This window comes from Pleurodeles waltl, chromosome 1_1, assembly GCF_031143425.1.
Source record: "Pleurodeles waltl isolate 20211129_DDA chromosome 1_1, aPleWal1.hap1.20221129, whole genome shotgun sequence".
Taxonomy (NCBI): domain Eukaryota; kingdom Metazoa; phylum Chordata; class Amphibia; order Caudata; family Salamandridae; genus Pleurodeles; species Pleurodeles waltl.
In genome coordinates, this window is record NC_090436.1 from 1,002,247,311 (window position 1) to 1,002,269,988 (window position 22,678).

The following is a 22,678-nucleotide window of genomic DNA, read 5'->3' on the forward strand; positions in this document are numbered from 1 at the left end:
GTCTAGGTGAGGCAAGGGGCCTCATTGGTTACTTGAGGGAGGGGCGGGAGGTAATGAGTGGTGTAGGAGGTTGGCCCAGTGTGTGGTGGACACCTATGGTGTTAGACCTTATACCGGGTCCGGGCAACCCTTATTAGATAGTGTTACACTGTCCAGGGAGCCAGGGCTCTCTAGTGGTAGTTGTGGTGAGGAACCAAGACTTATCTAGGAGGAGTGTGAAGCACTTGCAATACCACAGTAGTCACACAGTAACTTATCACACATGAAAGGAACCACACAGTGTTGCAAAAATAAAGGTACTTTATCACAGGAACACCAAACTAGATTACTGTAGGCAAACCCCACTCTGGGGGTAAGTACACACAAAATATACACAGGTAAGTATTAGGAAATAGCATAAAATACCAAGGGCCCTAAATGGGGTGGTCAAACCATATACTAAAAAAGTGGAATGCGAGAATGGGTTTCCCACCAGAGGATATGGAGTGGTTAGCCAAGGGCTGGGAGAGAGGGGAACCCCTAGAGGTAAATATCTACAAGACCCCCAGATAGGCTAACATGGGGACTCATAAATGGAATATTGCAAAAGCAGGACCAGGCTAGTGGAACCTAATAGTGGATTCTGGATGGAGGGGACCCGCAAAAGAAGAGGACAGAGACCAGTCCATGTAGGAGTGTCCAGGTGGGGCAGGAGGCAAAACCCACCCTTCTGCGGGTGAAGATCCCGGTCACCGGTGATGGATGAGGTCCAGCTGTGGGGTCCAGTAGCTGTAGAGGAGTCCCTGAAGTCACTTAGCAGCTGTCCCCCGTCGGTCTCTGGATTTGCAGGTGGGGAGGTGGTCAGGAGGACTACCAAAAAGGACAAATCAAATGCAACTGGAGCTGATGGAGATATTCAGAGCTGAAGAGGACCAGCTAGGTCCCCTGGACTTGAGCCTTTGAGGGCAGTCCAGGCTGACACTGACAAGACAGGAGAGCCAGCAGAAGCAGTTGGAGCCCCCACAAGCAACCCACTGGCAGCAGGCATAACAAGACTATGTGAGGCCCAGGCAGCAATGTTGCAAGGAGAGGTTGTCTCTGTGTTGCAGTCTTGGTGGTTCCTGTGGAGTCCAACAGCAATTCCCCTGGCCAGGAGCTGAAGAAGGTTTTGCAGAGGAGCCCTGGTGGAATCCTGCATCACAAATATGGGGACCCACCCACAAGGGAGACCCTAAATAGGCCAAAAAGGGGCTTGGTCACCTTCTGACCACCTATCAAAGGGTGTAACTGACTTCAGCTACCTACCCTGACCAGTCAGACGCTCCCAGGGGCCTCTGCACATCTTGTTTTCGGGATGTCAGAACTAAGTGGCCACCTGGAAGAGCTCTGGGCACCATCTCTGGGGTGGTGATGGACAGAGGAGTGGTCACTCTCCTTCCCTCTGTGCAGTTTTGTGCCAGAGCAGGGACCAGGCATTCCTGGACTGGTGCAAACTGGTTAATGCAAGGAGGGCACCAAATGTGCCCTTCAAAGCAAACCAGTAGAGTGGGGAAGCTACCCCTCCCCAGCCCTGTAACACCTATTTCCAAAGGAGTTGAGATTGCACCTGTCTCCCACAGGAAATCCTTTCTTCTGCCTTCTCCTGCTTTAGCTGGTCAAGCAGCAGCAGGACAGAATCCTGTCTGAGGGGCTTCAGCAACGTAGGCTGCTCGCAGACCCTGAAACACTGGTAGGAGCAGTATTGGAAGGTCCTCTAAAGAGCCCCCAGAGTGCATGGATCATACCACTAATACTGGCATCAGTATTGGGGTATGATTCTGACATGTTTGATACCAAACATGCCTAGGTTCGGAGTTACCATTATTTAGCTGTACCACAGGTAGTGACTACTGGCCAGTACATAGTTAAAATCGCTTTTCTGCACTTACGAAGTCCAGGAAATTTTACCTGGAATTTGTAGGGCCACTTCTGCTCATGTAGGGGTGCCCACACACACAAGGACCTGCATCCTGCCCTTCGGCTGAAAGGGCTTACCATTGGGGTGACTTACAGTGACCTGGTGGAGTGACCAGCAGTGAAAGGGTGCATTCACCTTTTCACTCTGGCTGAAGATGGCAGGCCAGCAGACACAGTTTGCATGGGTTCCCTTGGGTGGAATAATACATGCTGCAGCCCATGGGGGGGCCTTGGTGTACCAATACCCTGAGTACCTAAATACCATATACCAGGGACTTACAGGGGTACACCTGTATGTCAATTGTGGGGTGTCAGAAGTGCCAAAAGCAACTAAATTTAAAGGAGAGAGCACAATCCTTGGGGTCCTGGTTATCAGGATCCTTGTGAAAATAGTCTAAGCACATTGACATCAGGCACAAAGTAGGGGTAACATGCCAGAAAGAGGGGACTTTCCTACAAGTAGCCCCTTGTGAAATATTTTGCACTGTCACAAAGCGATATTGAAACTGCACATTTAACAAACAAGAACTCCAGGATCTCGATACTTTCAAAGCTCTAGAGGTTATAAAAATAATCAGCAAAGTTATGAGTTGTCTATCATTGTAACTTCAATAACACTTAACATTCCATTGATTATTTTTGTACTCTTTCCAATTTTCTTCAAAGTGTGGCATTTAGCTTATTCAGAAATAAGCTTGTTTGGCTCATTTAAGTTCTTCATTTGTCAAACTATATTTTTGCTTCTTTTGTTTTGTAACAAACACACACCTCTTACATATTTCTTTAAAAGTTTGACTTATAGCTCAAAGCAAACCATCAAAGGTGATCCTATGATATCCTGAAAGCAAACTGGTTTTACTCTTGTGGGTCCTGCAGTTTAGGCCCTGTGGGAGCACCTTCAAAGCTCACACGTATACAGTGTTCTTTTCCTCATATCCTGCCATTTGGAATCCTTATCGCCTGAGCTTCACAAATTTGTTTCCATAAAATGTAGGTTTATGAGGAATTTAGTTTGTCTTTTGATGTCAGTTTAGTGTCAACCTCATCCCACTACCTCTTCCTTCTGTCCTGATTCTGTGTTTTTAGCTCTTGTGTTTAAGCCATGTTTTTCTGAATTCTGGTTTCTATTTTGTTTAATTTTCCACATATGTCTTTTCTTCTATTTAAGGCATTTCCTCACTCTCACATATCCTTGGCACCCATGTTTTTGTCAACGGTATTCTTAGTTGCTTTTGGTTTTAGCACCTCCACTTTCACCGTAGGTGATATTTGTGCAGCTATTTTTCACCTTCTACAAAGGGTTACCCTTTACTTCACTGCAGGAAGAAAGGTCAGTGCCCAGATAAGACCAGTTATTTGTCTCTGGTCCAGGGAGGACCTGGCCTGGAAGTTTGTGCTTGATTGCTCCCATGTGGAACAAGGTCAAGGCTGATTTGCATATGGCTGGGTCAAAACTGGGGTGGCATGGTGAGCAAAAGAATCATGGATTAAAGCCAGATCTGTGACTGGGGGTGAGTGTTTGAAATGTTTCAGCACTCTGTCCATCACCCTTTTGTGTTGCTAAAGTCCTCCTAAGTGGGAAGGGTATGCCCAGACCTGGGTCCCGTGCTCACTGTGCCACTGGATTCGAGCTAGCCTGGTTAATGAAGAGTGATACCCTGAAACCAGTTGAATGATGCTTGTTTTCTGTCCAGGAAGAACCTGGCCTGGCAGTTCAGCCTGGAGTGTTCCCATGGGGAACAGGGTCAATACTGATTTGCTTATGGTTGGGTCCAAACTGGGGTAGCATGCTGAGCAAAAGAACGATGGATTAAACCCAGATCTGTGATTGGGGGTGAGCATTTGAAAAGTTTCAGTACTCCGTCCATCATTCTTTTGTGTTTTCTGCTATTTTAGACATTTTTATCTCTCTCGAATATCCTTGGCACCCATGGTTTTTGTCAATTGTGTTCTTATTTGCTTCTGCTTTTAGCACCTCTGCTTCCACCGTATTTGATATTTGAGTAGCTATTTTTCACCTTGTACAAAGGGTTACCGTTTACTTCACTGCAAGAAGAATGATCAGTACCCAGGTAATACCAATTATTGTGGTATCAAGGCCATTGTTTTTATGGATAGTCTCTGACACTGTTTTTAAGCTTGAATATCTGCACTTATGAAGTCACTGGACTAAAGGCATGCTGTGTGTAACTGGTGAAAAAACACATAGTCCAGAGTCTCAAACTTTCTCTGAGGAGATGGCCAATGGTGCTCCAGAATACCAAGGCTGCCTAGTTTTGATTCTGCTCCAAATCTTTTTCTTCTACCACTTTACAGTCTCTGTTTCGCTATCTCACTTTTGCAAGTTATTCTTCATTCCCTCTTTATCCATGTCAAAAAGTTCCAATCATTCTCATCTTCTTCTCTACCTTCTCTGCTTTCCTGTTTATTGTCCTGGGTTAAAAAGTGTGATTAAAAATATGTCCTGGTTTCCAAAAATGAGTGCCCATGCCTGCCACCTGCAGCCACCTGCACAAATTCATCACTGGCCATCTCAAACACTATCTATGTTTTCGAGAACTAGCCCTAATAACAATATCCCATCACAAGTGAGTCCTATTGAAAGAGGGGCACTTCCTGTAGGGAGTTCAGTGTGTATTTAAAGTAAGATGTCACTTGAATGCAACAAACTGCCTCACTCAGGTACAAGTAATTCACAAAAAGTACCAAGCCTCAACAGCAACACTGTATGATAGCATTTCTGTGTGAACATGTCCTCAATACAAGGCCCAGATTTACTAAGAAGTCACGCAATACAGCAAGTAAAGTTGCTGTGTTGCATTGTCGGAAAGTGAGTGAACAGCACCACATCTATTAAGATGGGGTGTTATTGTGCTCTCTACCTGCGCAGGCACACTTTTGGGTACCTTGCACTAACACAGACACTTGTGCTATAGTGCAAGTCTTTCTGTGCTATGTGAGGCATATGTTTTTATGACGGAAGGAGTCCCTTCCAGTAAGCTTGAAGATATTTCCAAATTTGTAGTGTGCTGTACAATGCAGCACATATGCAAAGTGAGAAAAATTAGGAGAAATCAAAACATTTGTCATTGTTACACCTGCCTCTAGGAGGCAAAGGGTTTTGGTGCAAGTCCCTGTCTACAGTTCTTTGAGAATAGGGATTTACATAAAAAGAACAAGGGTTTTTCCATGGGAGCACTCATGCACCACCAATGGATCACCTCTTGGCGCAAATGAATGCAAGGAGTTGCATTACTTTGCGTTTCAATGGACTGTAAATCCCACAGCAACGCTTTACATTTGGTTTGTGTTAAAAAAGTAATGCACACATGACACAAAGGGACATATTTATGAAAAGTGGTGCATCATGTCATGATGCACCACTTTTCTTGCACCCAATGCGCCCCCTAATGCCACCATGTGTGCGCTGTATTTATGATACACGCACCATGGTACACTTTAGGGAACTAGTGTCAAAAATGTTGACGTTAGCTTGGCCTTTGCAGGATTAGCACCAAAAATGTTGATGCTAACCCTGCAAAGTGAGAGGAGACCCATTGAAAACAATGGGAGCATCATTTTAACACCTGCCTTAGGCTCATAGATTCCACTGCGCCATTTTTCTGGGCCTTCTAATGCCGGACCACCCCCCTTGCGTACATTATACCTGGGGCAGGCATAATGTAGCGCAAGGGTTTACAAATTGGCAAAATGCATGCATTGCGCCACTTTGTAACTATGGTGCAGCGTTTTTACCAACCTAACACACATTAGAGTAACAAATTGCGCTGATGTGGCGCAAGGCTCATAAATATGCCCTAAAGTGTTTGTAAATCTGGGCCACGGTGTGTCCATGAATCACATTTATTATCTTGAATATAGCGAAAGACCCCCTTCAAAATCATGTGTTCCCTGTAGGTTTGTTTACAACTTTCATCTGTCACAGGCGTGAAATACAAAAATGGCAAATCTTACATTGATTTGAAGGTCCTTTCTCCATATTTGTCGATCACACGACAGTAGTTGTTATCTAACGAATTCGTTTGTTGCAACTCTTTGGCGAGGGCTGGCATCTAGATTTCATGAAAGACAAGGAACAAATACACATTTCATTTCACTAGTCAACTATTTATCAAAATAAAGTTCTGTCCAAACCCCTCTCGGAGTAAACATCAAAAACCTCAGTACTAAACCTCAGACTGATTCGCAGACTCAATTCATTACCGCAACATGTAGGTTGGACTTTGACGTTTCTGAGCATTTAATTTTCACAGATTTCTATCCACAGGCAGCAGAGAGGGCAAGCAGGAAAACTTCGCTCGCCTCCGGGGACAGAGCAGGCAAGAAGGAATTCGCCCTAGTTCTAATTCGGCTGGTAAATACCGATACTTGAGCAAACCACACGGTATAGGGATCAGATTTCAAGTATCCACTAAGCAGGAATTTTCTTCTCGGGACGGCAAATGAACAGAAATAGACCGGTGAAAAACATTTGGCAAATTCTGATACATGAAGAAACTGGTGCAAAAAGCACCAGATTTTGCAAGTAATTTCTCTTTTGCCCTAAGGAAAACTGAGAATTGGTGCTATTTATAGCACACAATAAATACCGCAACTCGTAGTATCGGTGGTTACTAGGTGCTGTAATTACTTCCTCAGGCTCAGGTGGAATGACGGCCTTGAGCTCCTCCCCTAGACAAATAGGATCATCAAATGGTAAGCCTGGGAAATATTGCTAAGAATCTCTGAACATTCCAAATTGTTGCAAACGAACGCCAGGGCATCAGCGCCAAGGTGGTAGTAGTTCTAAATGTTTTTTATGTTTCAATTAATTCTGTATGTCCTCGAGAGGCACTGGGGCCATCCATAAAAATCAAGTGACCCATACTTTGACAGCCATATTCTGTTCTATCGTGCTGGTCCTACTCTGATGATGAAGCATTCAGGACCTCTAAGTTTCCATTAATGTATGCAGTATTTTTGTTGGGGCCTTTGGATGTTCCAATTATATTTTAATTTACCTTTGAATTCAGCTCTTGCTCAGGGGTTTTACTGGCTGATAGAAGCTATTCAATCTGACACTACTTCAAAGCAAAATAGGTTCTTAGAACTTTGAAATTGCATAAATATATATCTCTGAATCATCAGCTGTGATTTGGGTTGTATCAGTGATGTCTTAAAACACAATAATTGTGTGCTTGAGGTTTGTCAGCCTTTGTTTGTAAATGATCTTGACATGTATGTATTCCTCTGTCTTGTGAGGTGGGCAGTGGCAAAAGTGTAGACAGGTTCAGTCTGCAACTAGGTCTTCAGCACCCCTAGAAGGGACTTAGTGGCATATTTATACTTTTTGGTGCAAAACTGCACTAATGCAGTTTTGCATCAAAATGTCTTGCACCATTCCTGAGTGCCAGCCGGGCACCATATTTATGGAATGGTGCAAGTCGGCGCAAAGGGTGGGCTAGCGTCCAAAAAAATTACGTTAGTGGGGTGGGGGTGGGGGTTGGAGTGGCGGTATGAGAGAAGGGGGTTTTGCACCAAAAAATGACGTTAGGCAGGTTAGAGTTAAAACAATGACTCTAACCAGCCTAGCATCGTTTTCTGACGCAAAACCATCCATACCGCATGAATCCTGTCTTAGAAAAGACAGGAGTCATGCTCACCACCTCAATGGCTAGCACAGGGGACCTGTGTTCCCTGAGCATGGCCATTGCACCCAGTTCTATGTAGGGAGGCCCATTTCAGGGCCCCAATGACACTTTAAAAAATAAAATAAGATAAAATACTTACCTATACTTACCTGGCATGGGGTCCCCCATCGTCCTCTCTCCCTCTGGTGTGGGTGTCCCTGGGGCCTGGGGAGGGCACCTGTGGGCTTATTCCATGGTGTGCTTACCCAAGCGTTAAATAATGGTGCAAAGCAGGCTTTGCACCATTATTTGACCCCTCCTTTCCCCATGCATGTTTTGATTGGGGGGAACAAATATGGCGCTAAGGCCATAAAGTCATTTTTTGGGCGGGAACACCTACCTTGCATCTTATTGATGCAAGGTAGGTTTCCACATCCAAAAAAATGACTTTAACTCCATAACTTTAGCTCTGGCTGCCATAAATTTAGCGCTAGACGGGTCTAGCGCCAAAGTATAAATATGGAGTTAGTTTTGCACCAAATTTGCATAAAAAAAATGTTGCAAATTTGGCACAAAACAAGTATAAATATGCCCCTAATAAACTATAACATGAGTAAAAAAATGCCATTAACCAGGACTATATATTCTATCATGAGAGATCCTCATAACAGTGACTACCTGGGAAAAATAGATTTGCTTTGATATTCACAATAATTGATCACATAGACAACAGAGGTGGCACCTGGGTGATGACAGAAGGCTCAATTTGCTTTATCAAGGAACAATTATGTCTCTTTTTACTAAACGTATGTGTACCCACATAAAGTGTTTTTGGATGTTCTTTTTGAAAGAATAGTAAATAGTACAGGTGACCTAAAAAGTACACCGTGTGTTGATTTTACGTTTAAAAGAGAAGCAGTGATTTATTTTAAAGTGGAGTTACTTGGTGTTGATGTCTACAAATGCAGAAGAATTTTGGGGTAGGATTACAAGGGACTTTGGGCCTGATGTACGCAGGGTTTCACTATCTTGTGACTATGGGGAAATGCGTTGATACATAAGGGGCTTGAATAAGAAAAAGAGGTTGATTGTTATAACTGGAGTGGCTGATTTGAGTAACTGAACTGCAGAAACAACCCATATTCCTAATTTCTCCAGAAGAATGGAAGACAATGAAAAGAAAACAAACTCATAACCTCTGAAGCAAAACGGAGAGGCATTTAAGTCTGACACAACCTGGTGTAAAATAAACTCTATTTCACTAGAGAGTAATACACTGAAACAAGGAGTGTGCTTTGGGCTGACCACTCATATAAGAAAGCACCTACACTTCTGTTCGTTAAGAGCTTTTGGTTCCTAGTTCCTTAGGTCCAGCAACCCAGCTGCTACATTGTACAGTCTTCGTCACACCTCTCATTTCGTGTCCTCTAGGTGCCCTTTGGGCTGGCTACAGACACAGATCATGTTTAAAGCCTTTGTGGAACACTCAGAAATAAGGACTAACTGGAGACTGAACTCGGGTAGATATGAATCGTCTAACAGCCTCAAATGAAGGGTGGGGCTGTAAGTGTGATGGTGCTCAGTTTCCTTGGCAGTAGTCAAGTTCAGGTTTATTTATTGTGTTAGCCTATCTAGGCCATACAATATATAAAAACACGATACCTTATATTATAAAACCATTCCTGAGCATATAAAACACACCAATACCCCTACTAAAAATTGAATCAGAAAATAAGATTCATACAACATACAACATTCCAAAGGAAAACCCCACTAAAAAGAGAGAGAGCGAGAACATGATTACTTAAGGTTGTTTCGATGTCTTAGCTACATGAAAGCCCATTTATTGCAATATCCCAGCAAGTGTCTAGTATTATGTTCATGTGGCATGCAATCCAGTACTATGTTGAAGATACTGTTCAGTGTCTGTCAGGGTCTCCCTCCTGACACATAAAGCCATATGTATAATCACGTTCTTGCACTAGCCCAGATCAGACCTAACTAAGACAGCAGGAAAACAGATCAAAAACATGTGCAGCTCTAAAGTGCTTTGTGCAGCCCTGCCATTTATGGCCATAAGTGCTAGTGCACAGGGCTAAGAAGACCTATTGAACACAATGATAGCAATGAGAACTCATTCAAGCCTAAAGTTCTTTTTACAAACTTCTTACCATTAAAGATACAAAGTGCTAGTGTATCTGCTTTAAGCGAACCCTAAGTCAATGAACCATCATAAAACATAATATTACCTCGTGTTACACCAGTCTCCTGCTGGGTTATGCTTGTATTTATAATTTACAACTAAAACATGTTCTTGTATATACACGAAGGCCACTTAGGCGGCATTGGCTATGGGGACCCCAATACCTTTACTTGCCCGCCACACATATAAAACATTTACTTGTGGTACCGGCAGTCCAACTATTTACCACTGTCTAGCTAGTGGAGTCCTTCCAATGTTCACGGCTGTTTCATAAGAGCATTTAGGCAACAACACAAAGCAATTGAGTAGGTTGGTGTTTGGAATGGGACTCCACTGCAGCCCTACTGGTGTTGTAAACTAGTTATTCGCAAGCCAAGATATGTATATGTGGATACTTGGATAACAATTTGCTCAGAATCCTTGTGCATACACAGAGACAATATATCCAAGCAGCTTCTTATCGAATGTGCTATAAAGAGCAGGTGGAGATATTATTTTCTGATCTCAGCTGAAAAAGTGCATAGCAGCATAAAGTGCAATACGGAATCCTCTCCCGAGGGCACATCCACAGTCAGATGAGCTATACCCACCTTTGTGCCATGACTTGGTGAACTATTTGACTGGCAAGGTGCCTAACCTGAAATTAACTTAAAATGACCTCTTGAAAGTGGAGTTAACTTATCAATGTATGATTCAAAAGAGGAGAGAGGCTTAAGTGCCCAGAGCTGCTCCAGTTTCCACCTGACTGGTTAGCCCTCACATAATTCCAGTACCTTTACTTCACAAATTGACCTATTCCTTTTATCATTTTAACTGGTTGGCCCAACATTCAGAACATCCTATTGTCTGCAGAATGCAGGCCACATGACTGTATCAGGGTAGTTTGATTTGTTTGGTGAGAGACCAGACTTCTTGGGCGATGGCCAAATAAGATTCCAGCTCAGGTTGGTCCATACCTTTATCCAGTATAAGACTGGGTGAAGTGCTGCTTGCTGCTCAAGAGATCCAATACCCAGCTTATGCCGTAAAGCATCCACTGGGGTTCCAGGACGAAGTGTAAGGAGACAACGCAAATAGTGATTCTCAGCTTTAACTAGCCCTTCTACATTTTTATACTCCCACACCTCTGCTCCGTACAAGCCTGCAGTAAGAGCTTGCGCTCTATAGTCTTCAAGGGGAGGAGAGATCAGCCTATTTCCTTGGCGAAAACAAGCACCCCACCAGCATATCGACTAAGTGAACCATCTCTCTCTTGATCAATTGTGGAGACCAAGACAACTTGGAGGCGAATCTTACTCCTAAGTAGTCATAGTGGTCAACACAATCTAAAGGTGTTCCATACATTTTAAAGGAGCTCCTCAGCTCAACACTTCCTTTTACAATTGTGTACTTTGTTTTTGATGTGTTGATCTTCAAGTCATTTTTTGTACAGTACGTGTCAAGTGTGTTCATGAGTTTATGCATGGCCATCTTGGTGTGGGACAAAAGGACTGTCATCCGCGAACAGTAAGATTCCAATCATCGAGGTTTATGGCTCCCAAGTTAGGCAGTAGTCCACCTTTAATGCTGAGGGACCAATTTCACTTATTATTATTTATAAAAAGCATACCAGATCATGGTGAGCTGGGATTTGACAAATGTAGGCTCTAAATTACCAACTTCTGGCTTTGTAGCAGAGGTTGGAGATTCAAATATTTTCAGTCGACTGGCTCAGCTGATGGTGAGACAACTTGATTTATTTTTTAAATTCATCCAGCCCTCTACAAGAAATGTAGCAGGCGCCTAAATTCTAATAAGTCTTCTGAGCATTGGCCAATAGGGATGGAAATCTCACACACCACCAGATAAAATCATAGGAGAGAAAAGTACCTACTTGATGAGCAGTAATCCATCACCACAGATGCTATGTTGGTGACATTGTCAGAAAATACAAGCCAGGATTCAGTGGCTTTTATCATTTTTGTTTTTTATACTTAGGATTTATATATCACATTGCTACAGCAATGTGGACCTCAAACGTTTTGCAGCCCACCTCCAGTTTATGCAAGCAAGGCTTATATGAGTGTTTGTTATATTGGGCCATATGTACGAACACATTTTCCCATTGATACAGAATGGGAAAAACCCTTTGCTACATCTGGCCCATTATGTCCAATGTGAGAAGCACTAGGTATTGTACATGAACCCAAAGAGGTACTCCAGATTTGTAGCTGCAGACATTGAGACTCATTTACACTTACACAGCCAGGCTGCTAAACCATTCGGAAAGTGGATATCCTCTCCTCCCAGCCCAGTGGAAGAAGGTGTGCTAATTAGTGATCTCCCTGCCTTGTCTGCAGGGAGATTTTACTGACAGTGCTCCTGCTGATACAGTGGGATCACTTTTTGTGGAAATCTAATATCAGTTTTGCTGCCATTTTATGCCAGCACACACAACAGTATTTTTGTTTTCCAGAACAACCATTCCAAAGCAGGGATTTTATTCTGAAAGCAAGAAACAGATGTTCATGGTATCCTGGGAGTTTTGGAGATGCAACAGGGACTTTTTAAAATTTTCCTGCCTGGGATTGTCATGCTTCTGATGAGTGAACATGGACAGGAAAATTCAGCGTCAGAAGGTAACCTGCAGAGGATAGGCCTTCGAAAATACTGAACTGTGCAGCTTTGTGGCAAATGTGCCACTTCTTGGGGTTTTCTGATGGTGGAACCAGCATATGTTCCACTACCATAAACTCCACTGTTAGAAATGGGGTCTTTGGTTGGCAGTCAGGTTACACCCTGTTCAAGCAAGTGCCCTCACTCTAGTCAGGGCAAAGGGGAAGCACACCCGATTAACCCTCGCTCGCCCCCTTGGTAGCTTGGCACAAGCAGAAAGGCTTAACCCAGAAACAATGTGTAAAGAATTGTACCAACACACACAGTGATACAGTAAAAACACTACAATATGACTCAACAACAGGTTAGAAAAATAGCCAATATTTATCTGAACAACAATCCAACATACACTAGTCAAGTTGTGAATTTTTTAAAACTAAACACAAAAAAATAGCACTTAGAAACACAAATGCTTCGATTAGGTGACATCATAGCATCATAACGTAGTCATTTCCAACAATCCGACGACAATGGTGCCATTCACAGAGTCACACTGACCCCCAGGTACAGTACCTTCTGAAAATGAGGAAAAAAGTTGGTGCACGGAGTTGGGGATCGCAGCATCACTGGGACCGAGGTGGTGTTGATTCCGTTGCTGTGCTGTGCTGTGTTGAGCAGAGGAGTCACTAAGAGGTGTCGGGTCCTTGCTGGGGAGCGGTGGAGGTGAGGCGGCATCAGTGCGAAATGTTGGATCGGTGCACTTCCGGCTGAGTCGATGTCCGTCGGTCAAGAAATGGTGCGGAGAATTCCACGGAGTCACAGACTTCAGCGAGGCTGTAGCAGCATCAGGCCTGCGAGATTGTTGCACTCCAGCGAGGACACCAGCTTCGGTTGCAGGTAGCGTCACAGGATTTGGCAGCAGCATCGGTACAGAGCTCTCCGAAGTCGGCTTCCTTGGATCTTCTTGGTTTTCCACCAGCTTCTCCTTTCAAGGGCCCAGGGATCGATTAGGCTCCACTTGGCAGGGCAGAAGTCTCAGGAGCGAGTCCAGATGCTGGCAGAGGAAGTCTTTGATGGCCCTCAGACTTCAGAACAGGGGGCAAGCTCAGTCCAAGCCTTTGGAGAGTCTTCTGAAGCAGGAATATACCACAAAGTCCAGTCTTTGCCCACTTTCAAAGGCAGAATCAGCAACTGCAGGATAGCCCAACAAAGCACAGTCACAGGCGGGGCAGAACTTCTCCTCAGCTCTTCAGCTCTTCTTGGCAGAGATTCCTTTTGAATCTAGAAGTGACCTAAAAGTCTGGGGTTCTGGGTCCACTACTTATACCCCTTTGTGCCTTTGAAGTAGGCAAACTTCAAAGGAAAGTCTCTGTTGTTCTCAAGAACCTGCCTTGCCTAGGCCAGGTCCCAGACACACACCAGGGTTTTGGAGATTGCTTTGTGTGGCCAGGCACTGCCCATTCAGGTGTAAGTGACAACCCCTCCATCCACTCTAGCCCAGATGGCTCATCAGGATTTACATGCTACACACTAGCACCCTTTGTGTCAATGTCTAGAGGAGAATCACAAACAGCCCAACTGTCAGTCTGACCCAGACAGGGAATCCACAAACAGGCAGAGTCACAGCATGGTTCAAGCAAGAAAATGCCTACTTTCTAAAACTTACATTTTCAAACTAGCAATCTAAATAACAACTTCACTAACAGATGTCTGTTTAAATTGTGAGTTCAGAGACCCCGAACTCCACATTTCTATCTGGTCTCAAAGGGAAACTGCACTTTGAGGATATTTAAAGGCAGCCACCATGTTAACCTGTGAGAGAGATAGGCCTTGCATCAGTGAAAAACAAATTTAGCAATAGTTCACTATTAAGACATGTAAAGCACATAAGTACATGTCCCACCTTTAACATACACTGCACCCTACCCATGGGGCTACCTAGGGCCTACCTTAGGGGTGCCCTACATGTAAGAAAAGGGAAGGTTTAGGCCTGGCAAGTGGGTACACTTGCCAAGCCGAATTGGCAGTTTAAAACTGCAGACACAGACACTGCATTGGCAGGTCTGAGCCATGTTTACAGGGCTACTAATGTGGGTGGCACAACCAGTGCTGCAGGCCCACTAGTAGCATTACAGGCCCTGGGCACCTCTAGTGCACTTTACTAGGAACTTACTAGTAAATCAAATACACCAGTCACGGAAAAGCCAATTACACATGTAATTTGCACTTTAGCACTCGTCAGCAGTGGTAAAGTGCCCAGAGTACCAAAAACAGGAAAAACAGGGTCTAGCACACAGTCAAAAAATGGAAGCAGAGGTAAAAAAGACAGGGGAGACCACACCAAGAATGCCAGGTCTAACATCCACCAGTCCCCTACTCTAAAGTTTAGCAGAATGGATTATCTGCAAATTTCCATGTGCCTTTCCGTTTTACTCAAAATGACCCATTGGCAATATGCATTGTCTGTGATGCAGAATATTGTCAGATTAACAAGGAAGCACCTCATTAATGGGTGGTTATTGGGCTTCTGGTTTCCTGGCATAGATCCTTACTCTGGATTAGGCAGATGATTTACCTGGTATTGGCCCTCCTACAGAGTCTTGCCAATATAGGCAAGTTGCTGGTTCACCTCCTTTGGGAAACTTTATACTGATGAGGGAACAGTAATGTCTTAATTTCTCTTTGGAATTTCAGTTGATGTGACTACGGTCTTATTCGGATTAGGAGAGAGGTGCAGAGTTTGTTGATCTGTACCTTAAAGGAAGCCTGGAGATAGTCAGAAGAGGTGCCACATAATCTGGGGTTCCTTTGAGGGTATGTTTGCAGCTTGTTTTGCAGAAAAGCAAAACAAGACGCACCATGAATTGTTTGCTGCACAATGCCGAGAGCTTTGATGCAGATTCTTTGGGAAATCAGGAAGGAGTAAAATACTTGAAGAGCCAGTGCTGTGTGATCTCTTGTTGAGTGAGAGGGTTGTGTTTTAGAAACAGATCCTTTAAAACCAGCAATCGTTTATTTGTAAGGACTGATTGACTTGTTTCGAGTTGTTAGACCTGGCATCCTTGGGGTAGTCTTCCCTAACTTTTTGCCCTCTTACCTCCTGTTTGTCTGACCTATTTTTGCTGGCTTTTAGGGATCTGCACACTTTACTGCTGCTGACCAGTGCTAAAGTGCAGGTGCTTTGTCCTCTAAAACATGATTACATTGGCTTTTCCATCATTGGCATATTTAATTTACTTATAAGTCCCTAGTAAAGTGCAGTACGGGTGTCCAGGGCCTATATATTAAATGCTTCTAGTCGACCTGCAGCACTGATTGTACCACCCTCTACAGTGGCCTCTCAAACATGCCTCAGGCCTGCCACTGTAGAGTCTGTGTGTGCAGTTTACACTGCCATTTGACTTAGCAAATGTACCCATTTGCCAGGCCCAAACCTTTCTTTTTATTGCATGTTAGTCACCCTAAGGTAGGCCCTAGTTTGCTTCAAGGGCAGGGTGCAGTGTATTTAAATAGTTGAACATGTACTTTTAAGTTGAACATGTTCAAGTCGTGAAAAAGTGCTACATTTGTTTTTTCACTATTGCAAGGCCTATCTCTCTCATGTAATAGCATTGGTGTTGCCTTTAAAACACCTTTTAAGTGTAACCTCCAAATGGGAAGAGATACAAATATGGGGTTTGGTGTCCCTGGACTCACAATTTAAGATCACAACCTAGGGTGATGTTGGATTTTAAATTGTAGATCTGAAAATGCCACTTTTTGAAGAGTGCAAAAACAATAGATGATGGACGGAATGCAAAACAAATCAAACATTCACCCCCAGTCACAGATCTGGGTTTAATCCATTAGTTTTTTTGCTTGCCATGCCATTCCAGTTTGAACCCAGCCATATGCAAATCAATCTTGACCCTGTTCCCCATGGGAACAGCCCAGCCAGGACTGCCAGGCCAGGTACTACCTGGACCAGAAACGACCATCCTGGGACCAGTTTGAGAGCATCTCTCTTCATCAGCCAGGCTAGTTTGAATCTGGTGGCATAGCAAACATAGGACCCACTTCTGGGCATACCCTTCCCACTTGGGGCAACAAATGCGAAAACAACAGATAACGAATGGAATGCAGAACAAATCAAACCGTCACCCCAGTCACAGATCTGGGTTTAATCCATTCGTTTTTTTGCTCGCCAAGCTATTCCAGTTTGAATACAGCCATATGCAAATCAGTCTTGACCCTCTTCATCAAGAAAACAGTCCAGCCCGAACTGCCAGGCCAGGTCTTCCCTGGCCCAGAAACAAACATCCTGGGACCAGATTCAGAGTATCACCCTTCATCAGGCAGGCTAGTTTGAATCTGGTGGCTTATCAAGCAGGGGACCCACATGTTGAAAAACCTTTCTTACTTGGGGCAAAAAATGCAAAAAAACTGATGATGGACAGAATGAAGAACAAATCAAACATTCACCCCCAGTCACAGATCTGGGATTAATCCATCAGTTGTTTCACTTGCCATGTCACCCCAGCTTAACCCCAGCCAAATGAAAATCAGTCTTGACCCTGTTCCCCATGTAAACAGTCCAGCCCAAACTGCAAGGCCAGATTCGCCCTAAACCGGAAACAAACATCCTAGGACTGGTTTCAGGATATCACCCTTCATTGGGCAGGCTAGTTTGAATCCAGTGGCACAGTGAGCACGGACCAACATCTGGAAATAACCTTCCCACTTAGGTCAACTTTGGCAACACAAAAGGATGATGGAAGGAGTGCTGAAAAATTCCAACCACTCACACCCAATCACAGATCTGGGTTTAATCAATCATTCTTTTGCTCACCATATTACCCCAATTTGGACCCAGCCATATGCAAATCAATCTTGACCCTGTTCTCCATGAGAACAATCCAGCCCAAACTGCCAAGCCAGGTCCTCCCTGGACCAGAAACAAGCATCCTGGGACCGGTTTCAGGGTAGCTTGAATCTGGTGGCATAGCAAGCACAGGACCCAAGTCTGGGCATACCTTTCCCACTTGGGGTGACAAATGCTAAAACAACAGATTATGAATGGAATGCAGAACAAATCAAACATTCACCCCGTCACAGATCTGGGTTTAATCCATCAGTTTTTTAGCCTGCCATGCCATTCCAGTTTGAGCCCAGCCAGAATGCTTGGTTTTGGTCCAGGGAGGACCTGGCCTGGCAGTTCGGGCTGGACTGTTCCCATAGGGAACGGGGTCAAGACTGATTGGCATATGGTTGGGTCCAAACTGGGGTGGCATGGTGAGCAAAAGAACGATGGAGTCATCCCAGATCTGTGACTGGGGTTGAGTGGTTGAAAAGTTTCAGCACTCTGTCCATCATCCTTTTGTATTGCTAAAGTTATCCTAAGAGGGGAGGTAATGCCCAGACGTGGGTCCCTTTGCTCAATGTGCTATGTATTTCAGCAAGCCTGGCTGATGAGGGATGATACTCTGATACTGGTCTTAGGATGCTTGTTTTTTGTCTAGGGTGAACCTGCCTTGCAGTTTGGGCTGGACTGTTCCCATGTGCAACAGGGTCAAGACTTGGGTAGCATGGTGAGCAAAAGAATGATGGATGAAAGCCAGATCTGTGACACGTGGTGATTGGTTGAAATGTTTCAGCACTCTGTCCATCATCCCTTTGTGTTGCTATTTTTTTAAAAGAATTGCCATTTTCTTGCTTTCAACATTGTGTGCCATTGCCTGTCTCTGATTACACGTCCGGGGTAGATGACAACTGGGATTTGGGCATTCCCACTAGAGAGTCACACACAAAGGGAGCTTGCATATTGAAAGACCATCGCCAGGCTGATGGGTCTACCTGGGTTAGGAGGGAGGGAGGAGTTGACACTTACTTCTGAATAGGGTTGTGCCTCTCCTCAAACAAGGATTGCATAACCCCCTGCGTAGTGTCTCCAGCCAGGGAGGGCAAGAAAAGGACCTTGTGGACTTCAGAGGAAGACCTGGAAGTTTCTCCATACTCCCAGTACTGGGGCACCAAAGTATAAATGCTGGATCCCAAACCCCCACAAAATCAGAAATCTACTGGGACAAGGACAAAGGACTGCTGTGCTGCCAGGAGGGACTGCTGCTCTGCACTGCATTGTTGCATTGGCCTACTGCTGCTGTGTGCTGATTTGTAGGAGGGGCTGCCACTTTGCTGCTGCTCTGTTTGGTGGTCTGCTGCACCTTCACAGCAGGAGAAGGACTGGACTTTTCTAACTATCTTTGCCCCCCAAGAGTCTCCAATGGCTTGCTGGTTTGCCCCCGGTTCTGTTGCAAGGTCTCTGGGACATCTAAGACCCTGCTTGCCCTTCAGCACAATGTCCACTGCTGGAGCATGCCCCCCTGTTGTCAGGAACAAGTGTGCAATAGAGGTAGTGCTCCCTAATTTCCCCCGGGCCACTGAGCAGGCCAATAATCACGAGGAAGCTGCCCGCTCACACCAGAGAGCATGGGCCCTGTGCTAGAAACCCCCCCTCCCCGGAATCAAACTCATCAAGTTTAGGTGACCCCACCTCCTCAAGGCCGTGCCAGAGCTCCCTTCCCTGCCAGTGACGTGAGCCTTGATGAGCACCAGTGCCGAAGTAGCAGAACCCCAGGATGATGTTGTGCCATAAGGATCAGGCACAGTGTTCCCCATCTGCTACAGCCAGAGGAACATCAGTGTAGGCAGGACTCACGTCTAGGGTCAAGAGGGAGTCTCTCTGCTTTGGACCGGGGGGCCCTGACAGAGTCTTCTAGCACTCATCCACCAGGATGGCCGCAGAGGGAACTGTGCTGTAATTTACCTAACAGGAGCACCCCTTCCTTTTTCCCAATTGCGCTACTTTGGACCCGGGCAGGCCCAATGACTTAGTCAGCACCGTTCACCGCACTCTAGATTACCAACATTTCCTTAAAAGAAGCTCTTGCAAGTTTTGCCCTGTTTTAGATTACAGACAGCAATCACTGTGCATTGTTCACATAGGAGCAGTGGGAGGCTCAACAGAGCCGCTCCGTTGTTTCTCAGCACTAACCGGACATTGTTGTGGCATCGTGGAAACTTACCAACTAAATTGATAAATTCCCAGCATATAAACTCACTCTACTTAAATTATTCTGAAGTGGTAGCTCTTGATTAGATAATTGGATTTTTGTCATTTTGGTCTTGTCTTTGTTAGATAAATAATATCTATCTTTCTAACTTGGCGTTGAGTCCTTTTTATGGTGTTTTTCACTGTGTTACTGTAATTAAGTGTTGCACAAATACTTTACACATTGCCTTCTAAGTTAAGCCTGCCTTCTGTGTGCCAAGCTACCAGAAGGTGAGCACATGCTAATTTAGGTTGTGTATTTCACTTACTCTGACTAGGACTGTTGTCTCTACTTGGACAGGGTGCAAACCTCTGCCAACCAGAGACCCAATTTCTAACACAAGTTTAAAAGCTCTTCCTCTTGGAAGAATAGTTTAACCAATGGATTTAGCTTTCGGATGGATTCTTGCACATCTCAATTTGACTTAGAATGGGACAGAACTTACATTTGTTTCCTTGGGTTGTTAACTTCATATTTGTGTAAGCCTTCTGTCTTCTTGATAATGTAAAGCTGAAGAATCTGCAGGTGAGGATATAATTTCTTAGCCATTACTCAGCAGAGGGCAAACCATTCAACTGACGCTCCTGTTGAGTCATTAAAAACAGGCATCAACCATTAGTGAAGCAAGATCTTATTTTTCTCTAACCAAACTGCGTTGCTTCTGAACCAATGGAGACACCTACAGAATGCCAAATGTACCCTTTGCAGCCACATCAAGCTAAAGTGATATTGATTAATGGTCACACTCCATTGTCAGAAGAATTTCCAAGCACTGCTTGTTCGTCTACGGACAATAACAACGTAATCTGTAGTAAACATTGCCAATGCCATTAACCTTGTGGACTGCCCTCTAGAATGCCCCTCCAGTTGCTCATTAACGATAGTTAAATAAATCTGTTGCATTGTTGCAATAATCCAGCACCTCATTTTTTTCTGACTTGGTATTGTGCATTTGGTGAAGAGTGAGACCTCACACCCCATTATGGGGCATAGATTCACAATCATCACTGTACAGGCATGCTGTAATATCGGCATTAAAATCACCCATTAATTTTGCTGAGTAATCTGGAAAGTCAGCTATATTTTCTTTTATCGGCTGTAACAGTTCATCCTCTTTACCACTGCTGCCTAAATCTGGAAGATATAGTAAATGACTAGAATTGTTCAACACTTTGCCATTCCATTGTGGCCATATGTGACCTTACATGGCCATATGTGACCTTACAGTGGTGGCAATATAACGGCCCAGTCAACCCGGGTTCCTGGGCTACAACTATTTCTAAACAACTTGTTTTAATGGAGGCTTTGCAAACTGTGGGGCTTATTTCAAGTGGCTTGCGCAGCCGGGGATTCACTTTTGTGCTGCACTGGCAGCACAGGATGCAGGCCCATATCTACAAGGCCATGCAGAGCCACTTTGTGTGGCTTTTCATGGCCTTGTAGATATGGAGTAAGGCAATGTAGCACAAGTCGCTGTTTTACCTTACTTTGCACCAAAGAGGTGTTCCATGTGTGTTGCAGTGGATGTTCCTACGTAAAGCCCATGGATTTTGACACATTCCCAGATTTACAAGATTTAGTAAACCTGAGAATGCGTCAAAAGCCTACACCTCCCTAGGGGGTAAGGGATGTGCAACATGGAGAAATACAAATTTTTCTCCATGTTTTTTCCTCTTTCTGTGTGTGCTGCAGGAGGAAAATGCTTCCATTAATTGTTTTCGTGCAGGAAGGTTCTCCTTCCTGCACAAAAACATTCATCCCTACAATGCAGACACTCTTGCACCATGGTGCAAGGGCGTCCACATTGACGCATGGCAGCACATTGTGCGCCAGCACAGGGAGGATGTATCTCATAGATACAGCACATTCCTACCCTTTTCTTTTGTTGCAGGGCACTGCTGCAGGGATCCTTCCGTTGGCGCTGCCCTGTGCCAAAACCACAAAAATGAGGCCCTAGGTATAACCAGCTATTTTAAAAATCACTCAGGATAGTGCCTTGATAGGGAATCTTTTTTTACTTTTCTCTTTTGAATTTGAGAGTACTGCTGTCACCCAACCCCACTTGTCATCCTCCCCGACCACTTTTCAAAGTTGAATTTGGTGAATATTCAGTTACAAATTGCCTTCTTGAAATTATATCCCCTTGAAATTCCATTTTAGCAGCCTTAACTTTTGCGGGTAGGTTAAAAGATGTAGTTGGTCATATCACTTGCTTGGCTTCAGGTTTTGTGTGTGTCAACTACCACCATCCAACTTCAGATTCACAACCTGAAGTACAAACCAAACTTTCCTGGCTCCCTTCTGCATGTGTCTACTCAATACAGTTGACTGCTCACCCCATTACCTAATCTCCTGAATTAAAATAGCTTGCTTAGAGAAGCACAGTGTAACCTAAAATAATTGAAGTACATACAGCATTCTTTTTCTGTTTACCTTTGTTACCCTTCACACCGCAAAACCCTTGGCAAGACATGTTAAAGCAATTTCCTCAAGGTGGATCAAGTGTATGCCTTGACATGGGTCCCTCGCTTACTGTGTCACTGAAACCAAACTGGATCTGACTGAGGAGGACCAAATCGGCTGTAACTGCTCTTTGGGCTGCTTGTTTTCTGGTTTAGAGATGACGTGACTTGGCAGTACAGGCTGGGCAGCTCCTACAGGAGAAGGACCAAGGCTGATATACATAGGGCTGAGTCTAATCAGAGGAGGCATAGTTTGCAAAACATGATGGGTTAGAATTTTACCCTGAGCGATTGCCAGTGGTTAGATTATTTGCAAGCATTCCTCCTATCACCTTTTCTGTGGTGGTGGTTATAATGCTTTAAGTAGTTGAGAGAGCGTAGTTTAAATATTACATATATTAAATGTGAAATGCTTATATAAATTTCTAACAATGCTGCATATGAAAAAAAAAAACGACCATAAAATATTAGTTGCTTAGTGTGTATTCCCAACATGATTATTAATGTGAAGTTACTACTGTGCACATAAACTAATGTCGATTGTAGGAAATAATTGCTTGCACCGTGATTAATTGAATATATTATCGCTTACGAATATTGCATTTGTATTAAAACCCATAGGCCTTAAGTTAGCGTGAGCTGTGGATTTAGCTGCCTTAGCTCTCATATTAAAGCATTTTTTCTCTGTTTTACAGTGTGCTGGCTCACAAAGGGCCATGAACCTGCATTTATTCTTTTTCTTTATTTCATGTAACCATAATGGTT

At 44.1% G+C, this 22,678-nt stretch overlaps 1 protein-coding gene across 2 annotated transcripts in view; it reads right to left on the reverse strand.

Moving 5' to 3' along the window:
- The window catches only part of LOC138291226 (albumin-like), a 447,949-nt gene that overhangs the window by 255,838 nt on the left and 169,433 nt on the right, over window positions 1–22,678 (reverse strand). For both annotated transcript variants that reach the window (XM_069230303.1, XM_069230304.1), the window contains exon 6: window positions 5,911–6,008. In XM_069230303.1, coding sequence (XP_069086404.1) covers window positions 5,911–6,008 — 98 coding nt within the window. The remainder of the gene's footprint in view (window positions 1–5,910; window positions 6,009–22,678) is intronic.